Below are 17748 nucleotides of genomic sequence, written 5' to 3'. Positions count from 1 at the left end.
ATACTTATTGACATTTTCCTACAGGATGTGGAATTAGTGTGTGAAAACTATGTGGATCCCATGACCCCCAGGCATGCACCTCCAGATGGTGGAGATGTTAGGTGCCATGCTGGAGCCTAGGCATCTTCACTTGGTCACAAGTGGCTGATAGCAAAATGTGCCTGGCCCCTGGCTAATTTCAAACACTACATGAGGGTTATCTAGTCCAACCCCCTACAATGCAGGAAACTTTGCCCAACCTGGGGCTCAAATCCATGGCCCTGAGATTAAGAGTCTCCTACTCTACTGACTGATCTATCCCACCAATCCTGGGTGGCTTTAAAAGAAGGTTAGACTAACTTATGAAGAATAAGGCTATGAACTAGTCACAATGGCTATGCTCTTTCTTCACAGCTGGAGGCTTCTGAGTACCAGTTCCTGGAAACCACAGGAGAGGGGAGGGCTCTTGTTCTCTCATCCTGCTTGCATGTTTCCCATGGACATCTGGTTGGCCACTGTGAAAACAGGATGCTGGACTAGATGGGCCTTTTGACCTGATCCAGTGGCTCTTCATATGTTCTTATGATCTTAGGTGTGTTGAATCCTTTCTCCAAGTGGCTTTTATCTGTTCTAACTCACCACCCTTTGCCCCTGCAGGGATCTAGCTATGTACCCATGAGAGTAAATGTGTTTAGAACCTTAGTTGGGGTGTTTGGCTGGGGGAAGGCCGAATGGAATGGAGAAATGGCAGGAGGAAAGAGTTAAATACCTACAGCATTGCTTCTCTTTCCAAATCCCTCCCTCCCAAAGCAGCTTTCCTCTTAGAATGCCACTGCCAAAAAAATAAAAATAAAAAATGCCACAGGGATTTTATTTCACATCGATGTTTACTTAGGCCCTTGGATGCATATCTGACCCCCGTTCAAAAGCTCCACCCCAGGAAGATATGCCCAGCAATGATTTGTGCTTATGTAGAGCATTGGCAGCCCTGATATTTTGGTCCCCATCTGTTGGCTCATTGGCCAAGACCTGGGTAATAAAAACAGAAGCAGGGAATCAAAACAGCAGGAATTTATGGGCCCCAAGGGCTCGAAGTCTGTTGCTGATTCATCATCCCGCTACAGAGGAATTTTTTTAAATTTTTTTTTTTAAAAAGCCACTTCTTTGTTAACAGAGAAAATATTGACATAACATGACTCAACTAAAAGAGAAAGAGAGGTACAACAGGAGAGAGAAGGAAGGAAGAAGCACTGGGCTCCTTGAGGGTCACTCAGCTGCCCCAAGGATAAAGGTCAGAACCTCTGCTGCAGATTCTGACATTAATACCCCTAGAGAAATGCTGGCCCTTTCCTCACTTACAAACTGAGCGCCTCTCCTCATATAATAGAGGTAGAGAACATAGAGGCCTGCTGGATCAGGCCAGTGGCTCATCTAGTCCAGCATCCTGTTCTTACAGTGGCCAACCAGATGTTTGCAGCTGACCTGCAGGCAGGGCCTGAGCACAAGAGCCCTTTCTGCTCTCCCATGGTTTCCAGCAACTGGTATTTACCAGTTGCACTGGCTCCCGGTGGAGTATAGGGTCAGGTTCAAGGTGCTGGTCTTCACCTTTAAAGCCCTTTGTGGTTTAGGGCCCTCGTATCTACAGGACCGTTTCTCCTGGTATGCCACACAGAGGACCTTAATGTCCATGAATAACCATAGTTTAGAAGTCCCGGGCCCTAAGGAAGTCAGACTATCCTCCACCAGGGCCAGGGCTTTTTCAGTGATGGCTCCAACCTGGTGGAATGCTCTGTCCCATGAGACTAGGGCCCTTCAGAATTTAACCTCCTTCTGTTGGGCCTGTAAGACAGAGCTATTCCGCCTGGCCTTTAATTTGAATTCAGCCTGATCTTTTATTTCTCTTCCCTCCCCCTCCCCTTTTATGAAGATCACCTGCTCTGAGACCCTACAGCTAATTCTCCCCTGGCCTCCTCACTGGCCCAAGTAGGACCAATTCAGCCAGCTAGCCCTGGGGATTATCTAATTGATTTTTGAATTTTATTGTTATTCATGTTTTTATACAGTATTTTATGCTGCTTTTATAATTAAGTGTTTTAAAGTGTTTTAAATTTGTTGTTAGCTGCCCTGAGCCCAGTTTTTTGAACCAGGAAGGGCGGGGTATAAATTATTATTATTATTATTAGATTACTGTTCAGAAGCATTGCTGTCTCCAACTGTGGAGGCAGAGCATTGCCATCATGACTAGTAGCCATCAGTGACATTCTCCTCCATGAATTTGTCCAGTCCTCTTTTAAAGGCATCCAAGTTGGTGGCCTTCTCTGCCTCTTGGAGTGAGTTTCATAGTTTGCCTATGCACTGCATAAGGAAGTATTTCCTGTAATGTGTCCCACATCTTCCAATATTCAGCTTCATGGATGTCCACAAGTTCTAGTCATATGCAAGAGGGAGAAGAACTTTTCTCTGTCCGTTTTCTCTATGCCACACCTAATTTTATAAACCTGTGTCCTTCCATAAGTGGCTGATCTACAGCTCCCATCATCACTACTGTCCATTGGTTAAGCTGACTGAGGCTGATGGAGATTCAAGTCCAATGACTTCTGGTGGCCTTCAAGCCCACCCACCCCATGTAGAATGGGCACATATGCAGATCTCATATAAAATGGGCACATACGGTATGAAACTCCATCAGCCCCACCCAGCATAACCAATGGACTGGGATGGGGATAGAATAGCAGGTTCATACCAAGGGCATGATCCAGCCAAAGCTGGATGTCATCACTTTCAGTAAAATTATGCTTAGTTGTAACCTGAGATCTTGCTGCACTGGAGGCAGCCTAGCATAGTGGTTAAAGTAGTCAATGAAGACTGCCCCTTCATAGCTCTAGCAATCCTGGAGCTACATCATTTATAGCAGAGGTGGGAAAGTGGTGGCCCTCCAGATGTTGCTGGACTCCATCTCCCACCATCCCTGACCACAAGGTTCCCCAGCCCTGTTGTAGATGAACAACATCTGGAGGACCACAGCTTCCCCATGTCCACTCTAAGCTTTTGGTCAATGTGTGTGTTGGATGTTTACAGCATTCTATAAATACTGTCTGTCCTTAGCAGCCAGACATTGTTTGTGGTCATCACCTTGATCATTTCTCTTCCCCACTCTCCCCCAGTTTTCCAGAGGGGGAGCTCAACCTCTGATCTCACACTGGGCTGGAAAAATATTCAGAAATGGCAATTTTTGCTGTTTCCATGTATTTCCTAGCCTGGTGCAAAGTAAGAGGCTCATCCTCTCATTTTTCATCAGGCTGTGGATGACATTTTATCTCTCTGGGTCCATGTAAACCAGAGGGAAGGGGTGTAGGACAATCATGGGTAAATCAAATTATTTCTTTAGGACCTCCTAAAGAAGCGGGGGTTGTGTGTGTGTGTGTGTGTGTGTGTGTGTGTGATCATTGCTATCAGGAGGGACGCTCTGGTGCTATAGCACAACATACTGTATGCAGGGCAGAAATGTCTGGGGAACATTTGCAGTACAGTGGTACCTCGGGTTAAGAACTTAATTTGTTCCGGAGGTCCATTCGTAACCTGAAACTGTTCTTAACCTGAGGTACCACTTTAGCTAATGGGGCCTCCCGCTGCCGCCGCCACTGCACGGTTTCTGTTCTCATCCTGAAGCAAAGTTCTTAACCCGAGGTACTATTTCTGGGTTAGCGGAGTCTGTAACCTGGAGCGTCTGTAACCTGAAGCGTATGTAACCCGAAGTATCACTGTATAACAAGTTGCAGGATTTCAGCAGGGAGTTTTGGGACATGCACTGATTGGAAACGAAGCAGTAGCGTTGCCTGGAAAGTTTTGCGGGAGCCAACAGTATTGAAAGCGGGACTACGTATAACTGCCCCAATACTATCCTGAGCACAAATCAGCATGAATGCAGAATAAAAAGGATGTCTGGAGGGGCCCTGTAACAGTTTGAGTGCACACTTTAAGCTTTTCTCAAGTCAGCTGTGGTTCCCGTGAAACCTCTGCCATAGGAGGTCTAAGCTGCTCCTGTCCACCTTGGTGAGATAGGAGGATCAGCTGGAAGACCCTTCCACAGTGTCCTGGGGTTAGGATTCAGCACTGCTCTCCTGTGCTCTTTTGCTGGACAGTTCCCAGGGAACATGGGGCGGAAAGCACAGAGACAGCATCACACCCACCTTGGAGCAGTTTTGAAGGAGGAGGAAAGACAAGAACTCCATGCTCTGCCATTCACTTGCTTGTCTCTCTGAGACCCAAGAGCAGACACCATTTGCTGCCTGGTAACTAAAAAAACCAGTGGTGAAATTATACTATATAGCCAGGTTGAAGCTCTGTTGCTGGACCTGGGCAAACACGATCCAAATCTCTTTACACATAATCTAGCTGCCGCTGCAGTATAGTAATGCAGAGCTTGACAAACTATCTGCTCTTCTCCAATGTTTCTCAAGGAACTGTAGGATAGATGTGGATAGTTAGTCCTACAAATGAGTGGTGGGAGCGCATTAAATGCAGGGTCAACAGGAGTGTGTACACAGCCCCGATCGCACGCACACACTAACTTTCTCACTGGTATGTGTAGAACCACCTCAGTCATTGTTTCCTGGAAAGCCTTTGGAAACAAAAACCCACAAAGTCACTTGCAGATTAGTTTAGTTTTGCTTCTTCTGCTCCTAGGGGTCTGACTGGGGAATTTATAGTTCAGTGTCCGCTTGGTGCTTGAATTCAGTGGGGCTGGTGCTTAGTCTTTCTTTCTTTCTTTCTTTCTTTCTTTCTTTCTTTCTTTCTTTCTTTCTTTCTTTCCTGCTTCACATTGCTGTCAGATCAAGGCAATTCAAGGGCCACACCTGCACCACAAAACATTACGATACCATTTTCATGGCTTCCTCCAAAGCATCATGGAAAAGCTGGTTGACGTTTGTTCTGATTCAGCAGTAAAGAGTAGGTTTTCCTGGTGGGACAAAAGGGGGGAAAATGCTCAGACCTGTGCCTGCAAATTGTGGCACAGTTGGAAGTCTTCATGAGGCCTGGGAGTAGTTAGGAGACCCCTATTCTCCTCACACAGCAACAGTTCCCAGGGTGCTTTCACATCCAGTCCTTCTTCCCAGGGAATTCTGGGAACTGTAGCTCTGTGAGAGGAATAGCACAGTATTGAAAGTGGAATCGCAGTATAACTGCCACGATACCATAATGAGCACAACTCATCATGAATGCACAATATAAAGGGTGCCTGAATGGGGCTTTGCCTCCTCCCATACCTATTGAACTCCTAGCCCATGTGGGGGGAGTTGTATGTCGCCTAACTTTGTTAGCCGGTATTGACTTTTTAAGCTCTGCATCATTCATCTTTGGGGAGTGAGAGAGATTGCATGGCCATAAGAATGCACACATTTGTGACAGCTAAATGGAAAGAAATCCCTCACACTTTCTTGGCTTAAAAGGGGGAAATGTATATTTTGAAATTAATATTTCAAAAATACTTTTCTGGCGGAGCTGGGCACAGAACCCAGCTCAGTGGCTTGCTTACTTGGCTGGCTCACTTCTCTACTAAGGACCCCTTGTTCCTTTAATATAAAACAAGTGTATCTATTTCCCCCCTTCAAATTGTTGGAATTGATTCAGCACCGTGCAAAGCAATCTGGCGCATCCTGAGTTTAGGGCATCCTTTGCCCAAGAATGCACATCATCCCGGGCGCCAGGGAGAGACATTTTGCCTAGACCCAAACTATAAAATAGGAGGGCTGGATGTAGCTTCCCCCATTCTCTCTCCCCACCCGCTTTGGTACTGGAGCGACAGTTGTAGACCCGTTGCTGGTTGTTATTTCAGCCAGCAAAGCTGTGGCTGATTTCCTTATTTGTTATGACATTCTGCACCAACTGCACAGAGATTTGCTGAATAAGTTGCCAGACTAATGTGTCTCTCTCTGTGTGAGAGAGATATGTAACTCGATGGGAATTCAAGAAGCTGCCTTATACCGACAGATCATTGGTCCATCTAGTTCAATTGTGGCCCCACATGCACTATACATTTGAAGCACAGTCATACCACTTTAAACAGTCATAGCTTCCCCCAAAGAATCCTGGGAACTGTAGTTTGTTAAGGGTGCTGAGAATTCTTAAAGGTAAAGGGACCCCTGGCCATTAGGTCCAGTCGTGGCCGACTCTGGGGTTGCGGCGCTCATCTCGCTTTATTGGGCGAGGGAGCCGGCGTGCAGCTTCCAGGTCATGTGGCCAGCATGACTAAGCCACTTCTGGCGAACCAGAGCAGCGCACAGAAATGCCGTTTACCTTCCCGCCGGAGTGGCACCTATTTATCTACTTGCCCTTTGACATGCTTTCGAACTGCTAGGTGGGCAGGAGCAGGGACCGAGCAACGGGAGCTCACCCCGCCGCAGGGATTCAAACTGCCGACCTTCTGATCGTCAAGCCCTGTGATCTGTGGTTTAACCCACAGCGCCACCCGCGTCCCGCTGAGAGTTCTTAGGAGACCCCTATTCCATCCAGAGAGCTGCAGTTCTCAGAGTAGTTTAACAATCAATCCCTCTTCCCAGGGATCTTTGGGAATTGTAGCTCTCAGTGGGTCAACTCTGATTAGGGTTGGATTGCATCCCTTTTAATTTCTTGGAAAGTGGGTGGGATACAAATTTTTCACATGAAGCAAAAAATGAATGCATGTTCTGAACATATATACCAAGATCAAGGAGATTTTCCAAGTGTTGCTGCTTCTGTAGCTAAAATGGCACCTTCTAAGAGAGAGGGATTAGCCTGATTAGGTTTGCAGAAGGGCAGCAGAACTTTAGGAGGAGGGTGACTCTAAGGGAGGCAAAAACCTCTAAACAGAACACTCACTGATTGATGTACAGGACACACAGGACTGGATTGCGATGGAATGGAGCACTTGGGTTCTGGAATCCAAGAGCTCTTCATTACAAGAGTTAGTTACAGACTGCATTTGGGGAAAGGCTGTAACTTAGTGGTAGAGCATCTGCCTTGCATGCAGAAGGTCCAAGGTTCAATACCCAGCATCTCCAGGTAGGACTGGAAGCATGTCTTCTGCCCAAAATCCTGGACAGCTGCTGCCAGTCAGCTTAGGGCTGCCATATGTCCACACTTTCCCGGCTATTACCAGGATTTCAAAGGCAGAATTGATGTCCAGAGGTGATTTCCGAAAGGTGGTGCTTTGTCCTGGATCTTAAGCAGGTCAACTGAAAAGCTCAACAATTTTGGTGGTTTGGGGGTGTCCCGAAAACACCTAGATAGACAAAACAATTAGATAGACCAAGAATCTGACTCAGTGTTACGCATCTTCTTTTGTTCTTGCTGAATGAAGCAAACTGAACAGTGGTTGATAGGACAACCTAGTCACTTCCTGGGTCCTTGTTCTCCACCCACAACCACACTCTCAGTTGTTATGATCAGGTGTGATCCAAAGCAGCCAGCCCAAATGCCTGCCATATCTTGGTCTAGTAAAGGAGGAGTTTCCAAGGCCATTAGTGGTTTTGGCATGGAGAAGAGAGCAAACCTGTACCCAAATTGCAACAGCAATTCTCTTTTGCAAATAAAAAAAAAAATGCAGACAATTTTTTTTCAACTGGCTGTCCGCCTTCCTTCCTTCCTTCCTAATCCAGGCAGGCAGCATGCCTCAGGTTGCGTTAGGTTGTGCAATTCATTTTTCTTTATTTATCTATCAGATTACTGTCTCAGCTCAGGGCGTAGACTGTGGAAATCCAATATTTTCCCCTTACAACAAATTTGCAAGGTAGGTTAGGCTAGACAGAGTGGCTGGCCCAGACCTGGCACCAGCACCTCGCACACTCTCAGGTACCTGCCAGCACCGGGTCCACAGGCTAGCCAACACCTGCCGTCAGGGTCCCTGTGGTGGGTGCCTGCCTGGTGGCTACAAGCTGTGATTTGTAATCACCCACAGTGCCCCAAAGTGAAAATGAGTTGTATCTAACTAGGGCCACATTCACACCAAACATTTAAAGCACTATGGTGTCACTTTAAACAGTCATGACTTCCCCCAAAGAATTCTGGGAGCTGTGGTTGGTTACAGGTTCTGAGAGACCCTTCCCACCCCCACCCCCGAGAGCTTCCATTTCCAGGGTGGTTTAACAACCAGTCCCTCCTGTACTAGTTTGCTGAAAACTGCATTCTGGAAGTAACATGCATTGTGGGTTGAAAAGACGGTAGGCATTTGGCAAATGTATTTTGCTACTGACGGCTCTTTCCTGGACCAATTGGGATCCACCCAGGACTTGGTAGATTCTGTTTGTCTGATGATCCAATGTGGTTCCGCCCCCTGCTCATCCTTCACTCTGCTTCCCTGGCCCTGCTCAGTGGGCCAGGCCACTATGCTTGAAATCAAATGTGGATGCAATTTGATCAGACCAAAGGCCCATCTAGTCTAGCATCCTGTTCTCACAGTGGCCAATTAGATCCCTCCAGGAAGCACACAGGCAAGGAAGGAACGCAAGAGCCCTCTCTCACTGTTACTCAGGACATAAGAAGAGCCCTGCCGGATCAAGCCAAAAGCCTGTCTAGTCTAGTGTCTTAATCCCTCAGTGGCCATACAGTTGTCTATCGGGAACCTGTATGCAGGACACGAGACCAACTGGACTCTCCCACTCGCAATATTAGAAGTAGTACATACAGCAGCTAGAAGCCGACTGAGTAGCCTTATTCTCCCTGAATTTATATAATCGCCTTTGGAAAAACCCATCAGTCTTGGAGGATATTGGCTGGTCTGCAGACGTCTTGCTTTGCAACTCCTTCCTTTTTGTTTATTTTTTGAGCCCAAGGCAGGAACCACATTCTGCCTCTAACTTCAGGTTGAAGACAATGTACCAGAAGCCATCTTAACTGCTGCTAGGAAGCCTGGGATCTCCCCGCCCAACCCAGCCTCCTCCATTAGTAACTGTCATTGCTCCATAATCTAAGGGACAAGCCGCTCAAAGGGAACCCGAAGCAGGATGAAGGCGGGTGGGAAATTGCCTGATTAGCATCCCATTCAGAGAGTAAACTCTTGCCCTGGCTTTGCAGTGGGTGGGAACAAGCATCGCTCCTTCCAGAGAATAGCTGCCCAGTGGGGTTGGATCAGCCCCGCTGGGCTCACACCTTCCTCCTCGGCCTTTGATGTGGGATGCTGGGTTTTGGAAGCTGGCTGGCTTCCCTACTGGGGGCATTAGGAGCTAATTAAACCTTTGAATTTTCACCCGGCATGTGGCAGGAACACACTGTCCTCTGGAGAGGAGGAGGGCACCTGGAGGAACTGAGGAGGGCGGGAGAGTTAAAAAGAAGCAAAGCCAGGAGAGGAATGTGCAGGGAGGGAGGGAGGGAGGGAGGGAAAGGGGGGGCACTTAACTAGAGCCCTGTGCAAGGAGCGAGCCAGATGCAGATAGCAAGAAAGGGTTTGGAACTCTAGCCCAGCACGATTTGCACTGACTGGCAGCAGCTCTCCAGCATTGACAAGGCAGGAACAAAAGAAACCCCCTTGTACAGAGCCAGACTATCGAGCTATGGATCTTCCAATTATTTGAGGTTGCAGTCAGAGGCACAGACTTGAACCACATTTGGGGCTTCTGTAAGGGTTCTACGCAATGAATTCCATTCATATCTATATGCCTGTATGTGGGTTCTTATTGTTTTGTACCAATTCTTTCCCTCACCTGTTCATGATTCTTGTTGGCCCCCATTACCCCAACATTTCCAGCTACAATTGACTGGAGGACCATCCACTTTGCCTTGCAGTTGGACCTCGGGACTGAGGAGCTTACTTGCAGGGACCTTTTTACAGGATCAAATGTGCTCTGATGTGCAGCACCCACAACTGTGGCAGGAGGGGCAGGATGCCTTGAGTTGGGTCACCTTATCACTTATCACAAATGTATCTCTGTTTGTCTGTCTGCCTCTCTCTCTCCCCAAACTGTGCTACTATCCAGAATGAGAGAGTGAGGATAATGGTAGCGGTTGTTCATTTTAAGTCATGCCTCTGCTTCCACACTTGGAGACGTGAGTGTTGAGTCTTGGCCCTATAGTGCCAACTGCTGAGGCCATCCCAGCTGATCTGCATCTGATCCCCACAATCCACATTATACCTAGCTTCACCTTGTGCCTATGTAGACATTCTTGTTCGGCTGTGCACAGCCTACATCTTTTGCAAATCAAAGTTAGTTTATAGTATTTTATTTATTTCTATTAGTATTTGTTTTGCTCTTCTTCCAAGGAGCTTGGGGCAGTGTACATGGTTCATTCCTTCCCCTATACCAGTACTCATATTGTCCTCACAGCAACCCTTTGTGGTAGGCCAAGCTGGGAGAAGGTGACTGTCCCAATTGCACTTTGTGACATAGTGGATACTTGAACACAGTTCTCCCCAGCCCATCACCCTAATCACTCCTAACTGGCTCTGAAAGATAACTGGCTATGAAACAATCCTGGCCTCAGTTAAACAGATAAGCAAGATGCCAATAGTTGTCTCTTCACAAAGAAGTAGGATTTTTTCCATTCCCTCTGTGGCTCACAGCAGGAATGCAAAGACTCTTTTCCCGCAGCTTATGCAGAGAATCTCCAAAAAGGATATCCTTTTTGTTCTGCAACATCCCAAGGGGGGGGACATCAAAAGAAGGGGGTTCTACAATCTCCCTGAGCTCTTTGTGATGTTGCTGAATTGCCTTTGCAGGTGCATAGCATTTTTTAAAAAAATGTTCAACCTTCCACTAGTCTGAACCCATTGCTTCTTGTCCTGTCCTAAGCAACTCAGCTACTCCTCCAAATCTTTGACATGAGCTGAAAATGTTTGCAAGCTTGCCTGGCTTACTTCGTCTCTAGTCTTTCCCTCTCTAGTCTTTCCCTTCTCTAGACCAGAGACATATTGCAGCCTGAGCTCCTGTCCTCTCACCAGCCCCCATCCCAAGTGAACAACTGGAACCATTTTAACACAACATTTGCTTTTCATTTAGAGAGAAGCTGGTTTCTGTGACTTTTGAAGATCTCTCACTGGGAGGATGGACCCCTTGTCTATGTTGTGGTTGCTCTTGACTGCCTGCGGACTAGACTTGTCTCAGGCTGTGAACCCCTTTGCGGTGCAACAGATCCCGCCTGACCCTTGCTATGACGAAAAGGGGGCACCCCGCCGCTGCATCCCAGAGTTTGTCAACGCCGCCTTTGGGAAGGAGGTCCATGCATCCAGCACATGCGGGAAGCCAGCGACCCGCCACTGTGACTCTTCCGACCCCCGGAAAGCTCACCCAGCATCCTACCTCACAGACCTCAACACTGCTGCAAATATGACCTGCTGGCGCTCAGAGACCTTGCACCATTCGCCCCAGAATATCACCCTCACCCTCTCCCTGGGCAAGAAGTTTGAGGTGATCTATGTGAGTCTGCAGTTCTGCTCTCCCCGTCCGGAGTCAGCTGCTGTTTTCAAGTCCATGGATTACGGCAAAACATGGGTGCCTTATCAGTACTACTCTTCGCAGTGCCGGAAGATCTATGGCAAGCCCAATAAAGCCACCGTCACCAAACAGAACGAGCAGGAGGCTCTGTGCACCGATGGGCACACCGACCTCTACCCCTTGACAGGAGGGCTCATTGCCTTCAGCACTCTGGACGGGCGTCCGTCAGCCCAAGATTTTGACAACAGCCCCGTCCTTCAGGATTGGGTGACGGCCACGGACATCCGGGTCATTTTCAGCCGCCCCCATTTGTTCCGGGAACTAGGGGGCCGGGACCACGAGGACGAGGATGGCCTGGCTAGCTCTTCTTCGTACTACTATGCTGTGGGCGAGTTTCAGGTCGGGGGGCGCTGCAAGTGCAATGGGCACGCCTCACGCTGCGTGAAGGACAAAGAAGGCAAGCTGGTGTGTGACTGCAAGCACAACACAGAGGGCCCTGAGTGCGACCGCTGCAAACCGTTCCATTACGACCGTCCGTGGCAGAGGGCCACTGCCAGGGAGGCTAACGAGTGCCTAGGTAAGAGAGTTTCCTATCTTTCTGCGTCCCATCACCTCCTATGACCTGGTGCTGTACATTGCTATCTGGTTTAGAACGGTTGCAGCCAGTCTTCTGGTCAAGCAGAACAAAGCAAAAACTAAAAAACTAAAAACCTGGGTTGGGGAGATCACATAGGAACGAATACTGCTGATCTCCCCTACCCTGCACAACTGGCTCTTTGTGACATGAGCTGTCGTATGCAAGAGCCCTCAGCCTATTTTGTTAGGTCAGGGGCGGGGAACTGTTCCAGACCTCCCATGGTCCAGATGCCAGCAGTGGGCGGGGCCAGAAGCAAAAGTGGGCAGAGTGATGGATGTACATTCTACCTCAGTACAGAAAGGTAAGTTTCTGCACACACCTGCACTCCCCTGTCTTCCCTCTCTGGACTTCAGAAGGTACATGTGAGAATTATCTACCTTGAGAGGGAGGATTCTTTTTCAGCCTGAGGACCCCATGCTTTCCTAGAGAACTTTTCAGGGACGGCATATCAGTACTGGGCAGGGCCAGATGTAAAAGTGACCCAAACGATGGGTATAAACACATCCCTCTCCATCCAGACAAGCCAGATGCATGGTCAAAGTTCTAGGGCACATTCCAGCCAAGAAGAAGAGTAGGAGGGATGGTGAAAGGTGTTGTCTAGGGAGAGGATGTGTCCCAAGTGCCGAATAGAGGAGCCTGGAGGAATGCTTGTCACCCCTGTGTATGGTGAATTAAACAGCCCTGGGAAATAGTAGCTAGACATGGGGAGAGGTACAAAGGAGATTGAAACCAAATGAATTCAGTAATGGGTGCCACAGAAATAGTTTTCATGCTTTGATATTCCAACAAATACAGATTATTTTTAAACCGTTAGGGGACCTGTAAGTATTACAGCTGGCTCCAGATTTGAGAGGTCCCTGCTATCGCCTTCCTGAAGGCTCACAGCGAGGGCTTTTCTTGTAGCTCAGTGGTGCAACAGGCTCCCCACCACACCACTTTTCTTTCTTTGTAACATTATAGAGTAGCCTAGCACCTGGGTGGCTGCCATTTTGTTTATCCGACGATGCACCAAATTGAGGCAGCCTCTGGTTCATTGTGGAGGAAAACCAAAATGGCAGCATCAGCCGAATTGCAGCAATCAAAGTTCAATACAGTGGCCTGGGGGCTGGAGAGCAGCAGGGCAGGCAGTAGGTAGGTAGGTGGGTAAGTGACAGGGCAGTGCTGACACTCCATTTATCTTCCTTGCCACATGAATAAAATTAGACCAGGATCTGCATGGAAATCAGGCCCTTGGACCACAGGTTGCCCAACTGAGTCTTACATACACTGATGTCACTGAACCTCTGTCCAGACTGCTAAGTACTAAGGAGGACTGAACTGCAGAATCAACAGCAGGAAACTCTGGTGGCATGAAACTGTACTAAGTATTGCCTGCACCTCTGTCAGCTCTCAAATGAATAAAGCGGTTCAGCAGAAAGCAGCTCAGGAAACTGCAGGAAACTCAACCTCAATGCTGGGAAGGCCGAGGAGTGTGATAAATTTCAGCAGAGACCTGGCCCAAAGTCTCTCGAAGTCATTGGCGCTTCCCTCAAACGCCCCTCCTAGCTAGCTGAACAAACACTTTGGGGAGATTTCCCCCTTTAGCATCCCTATGGGGGTCAACCCTTTGGCAGATGGGACTGAAAAGGCGAACAAGAGGAGAGAAAAAGGAATGCAGGCGTAGGGCTTTGGGGAGGAGGGAGGCAGTGTCCCTTTAAGACACCCCTGACGGGTCCACCCGCACAAAGGCGGCTTAGCGGAGCTGCCGTGTGAAAGTTTTTCCTGTCGGCTCCATCTCCTATTTCTCCCTTTCCTCCTGCAGGCTTTGTGCCTTCTGTGAAAGAGCCCCTCTATCACACGCCTCCGAAAGGGGGCTTAGTGGCTGAAAGCCGGATTAGCTCCTCCAGCGTTCCCCTCTGTGCCTTTCAACCATGACATCTCCCCGGCCAGCAGGAACAGACGCAGCAATTAGCACCAATTAAAGGGAGAGGGCCCGCCTGGGAAGTCCCCACACCCCACCCCACCCCACAACACAACACTGTTCTGCAGCTAGCCCAGGCTACCCTGTGCCACACACTGTACAGGCCGAGGGAGCGTGTGTCATAACCTTGCAGGACATTCTGAGAGCTGTCTTCTGGGTTCCAGAATATATTAGCCAGCCCTTTTTACTAGCCAGGGTAGGCAAACTTATGGGGATTGCTCTACAAATGTGGTGCGGCCAGAGACGTGTAGATGTGGCTACTACAGAGATGATGTGGCTGCAGGGCTGTCGCCAACGTCTAACACCCTCAGGCGGCTGCTGGGGACCCCCTGCCCCAGGACGACACAGTGCTGGTGCTTGTTGTAGATCCCCATCCTTTAAAAAAAAAAAAGTTTGTAGCCTGCCTCTCTGAGCAGTGCCAGGAAGCTGAGTCTACTGCAGGGAAGCTGCCTCATGCAGTCAGACTACTGAACAATCTAGGCAGACAGGCAGTGGTTCTCAAGGGTTCCAGGCAGGTGTTGATGCTGAGGATGCTGAGGATTGAGCCTGGGACATTCTGTGTCCAAGGCGGATCCTCTTCCACTGATCCTCTTCCTCAGCCCTTCCCCTCACCAGTGATTTCAAGTCTAGAACCTTCTGCCTTTCTAGGTGTTTCTACCTCAGTTTCTTGACATATGTACAATGGGGTAGGGAATGTAGGAAGCTGCCTTATACTGGGGCAGACCATCAGTCCATCAAGCTCAGTAGTCTCTACTACACTGACCGGCAGTTGCTCTCCTGGTTTTCAGATGGGGAGTCTTTTCCAACCCTACCTGGAACTGTTAGAACAACTGCGCCCCGATCACCCAGCTTTCATTCTGGAGGAGCTCCATCTTCCATAGCAATGAGAATGTCTAAAACTTTTCTTTTCCCTCAACTGCACTGCTTGGTAGATTCCATCGTAATTTAATTTCTAACTGGTGTATTCCATACTTAATTGTTGGAGTTTGTTTGTTTGTTGTCACTGATGCTTGCTTTTCACTCTCAAGGCTGAGGTGGATGCTTCCAACTATTATCTTATGTAACGTGCATAATCATAAATTCAATTTTTAAAAAATTGGAGGGGAGAGACCTTCACAGATCACAGATAGCGTGAAATGAATTCCAACTTCTAAAAAATAAGAACAACCAAAGTTTCTTGCTTGGTTGGAAGGAAGCAAATTCATAGAATCGTATCAATGTAGAGTTGGAAGGGACCCCAAGTGTGATCTAGTCCGAATCCCAGCAATGCAGAAATCTCAACTAGATCATATATAAGAGGTGGCCTTCCAACCTCTGCTTAAAAACCTCCAAGGAAGGAGAGTCCAACACCTCTCATGGGAGTCTGCTCCACTGTCAAACAGCTCTTACCATCAGAAACTACTTCTTGATGTTTAGTCGGAATCTCTGTGTAACTTGAATCCATTGGTTTGGGTCCTACGCTCTGGAGCAGGAGAAAACAAGCTTGCTCCGTCTTCCATGTGACAGCCCTTTAGATATTTGAGGATTGCTATCTCCGGCTCCTCTTTTCCAAGCTAAGGTAAAGGTACCCCTGCCCGTACGGGCCAGTCGTGACCGACTCTAGGGTTGTGCGCTCATCTCACTCTATAGGCCGGGAGCCAGCGCTGTCCGCATCACTTCCGGGTCACGTGGCCAGCATGACAAGCTGCATCTGGCAAGCCAGCGCAGCACACGGAACGCCGTTTACCTTCCCGCTGGTACGCGGTCCCTATTTATCTACTTGCACCCGGGGGTGCTTTCGAACTGCTAGGTTGGCAGGCGCTGGGACCGAACGACGGGAGCGCACCCCGCCGCGGGGATTCGAACCACCGACCACGCGATCGGCAAGTCCTAGGCGCTGAGGTTTTACCCACAGTGCCACCCGCGTCCCCTTTTCCAAGCTAAACATACCCAATAACCCCAACCGTTCCTCATCAGGAATGGAGAGTCACAGCCTCCCCATTCTGGAGTGGACATCAAGAGGAGCTGCATTAGTTGCAATGCTCTCTGTGTGTGCTTGATTTCTGCTTGCCACAACATTGCCCCTTTGTACTCTATGCAGAGTCCTTGGACCATGAGCCTTGACATCTGGCATTCATGTTCTGTGGCTTATATTTATATTTTAGGGTTGCTACTGGTACAAAGGTGAATTTGCTTGCCTGCCTTTGCCTTCTCTGTCCTCTTTTCCTTGTCAGTCATAAACCTGCAGACAGAGACGCTTGCATTTCCTTATTCCTTGTGCAGCACCTAGACAACTGAGACAGGTGTTAAGAAAGGTGTTAAGGCTGGGCACAGAGGTTGAGGTATCCTGTCAACACAGTTAGGATTGTTGACATGGATAGTCTCCGCACTCCCCTATCCTGCCTTTGTCATACACACCTTCTCTGTCTGCATTTGACTTGGAATAAATGTGTCAGTACAGTTGCAAAATCCTGGGTTGCTGGACCTGTGCAACTTCTTTCTCTCTGTCTCTCCGAAAGAAAGATGCTCAGCATCGGTTTGGCATGCAAAAGGCCCCGTGTTCGAGCCCCAGCATCTCCAAGAGAAAAGATGGGGGATAAATTTGATTCAGTTTGTATTTAAAGGTGAACCTACCAAATTCAGACTTTCTGAAACAATGTGCCAACAAAAACGCAGGCATCCTTAAAATCCACCTTCCTTCAGATTTGCGGTGCAGTTCTGCAGTCAAGTAATATATAAGAACATGCACATAGAAGGTGAAGTCTGCATAAAAATGCATATATTAATAAAAATGCATTATATTGTGGCAAATTGCTTTGCAAATATGTGTATAATAGGCAAGATTGCATACAAACATGTGTATTAGGAGAAATTAACACTCTGCTGATTTAAAATCATTTCTTTATTGCAAATTACTGCAAAAATGTGGAGAAATGAATTTAAGATTAGAAAAAATAGAAATTGAGAAAACTCAAATCTACAGATCAATCCATCCCTAGTTGAGAGTAAACCGCTGCCTAAAGTCTTAGGGAGTTGCTGCCAGTCAGTGTAGACCATACTGAACTAGATGGGCCAATGATTGGACTTGGTATAAGGTTGCTGCTGCCTGTGTTCCTGTGTTTCTTCACTTAAGAACATAACTGAAGTAACTTTAATCTGTTTTAGTATTTCTTTTAAACTATGGTGATGATCCCCCCCCCCCCCGCGGTTTTATTATTTTACCTTTTTGTAAATGACTTTGTGCTTGTTTTTTAACAATCAAGTGGTTTATACGTGTGTTTTTTTGGATCAAACCAAAAGCCCATGTAATCCAGCATTCCATTCTCACAGCATTCAGTGCATCAGTGGAACACTGTGGCTCATGACAGGACATTAACGCAACCAGTCCTTACAGCCAGTCATAGCCTCTTTCTCTCGTGCATGGAGCTGTGGTTTGGCCACCAGGTTTCGTAGGACAGCAAGCTGTGATTATTTATCATTCCCAGGTCTTTGGGATGGTGTTTGTGTGAGGCTTCTGAGAGAGAGAGAACTCATTATTTTCTTCTGGGACAGCATGGCAAACTCTGTGTCAAAGAGAGACCGTCCCAATTTAATCAAAGAATGGTGGGTGGCATGAATGAATTTTTGTGTGCATGTTTTCCTAAAATGAAAATGTGTCTGGTTACTGAAACAAAAAACACAACTTGGATCTGAACAGTTTTCAGGATTCAGTACATTTGTGGTTTGGGCACATTTCCAAGTTGTGGGTTTAGTGTGTTTGGCACAAACCTTTGGTTGTCTGCAGCTTA

The 17748-nt window shown here is 47.8% G+C and overlaps 1 protein-coding gene across 1 annotated transcript in view; it reads left to right on the top strand.

Moving 5' to 3' along the window:
* The window catches only part of NTN3 (netrin 3), a 114626-nt gene that overhangs the window by 27171 nt on the left and 69707 nt on the right, over positions 1–17748 (top strand). The window contains exon 2 of the mRNA XM_080981976.1: positions 10950–11961. Within this exon, the coding sequence (XP_080838102.1) occupies positions 10995–11961 (967 nt within the window). The 5' untranslated portion in view covers positions 10950–10994. The remainder of the gene's footprint in view (positions 1–10949; positions 11962–17748) is intronic.

This window comes from Podarcis pityusensis (genome assembly GCF_964106645.2).
Source record: "Podarcis pityusensis genome assembly, chromosome: 14".
Classification (NCBI taxonomy): domain Eukaryota; kingdom Metazoa; phylum Chordata; class Lepidosauria; order Squamata; family Lacertidae; genus Podarcis; species Podarcis pityusensis.
This window is presented reverse-complemented; position numbering and strand designations above follow the sequence as displayed.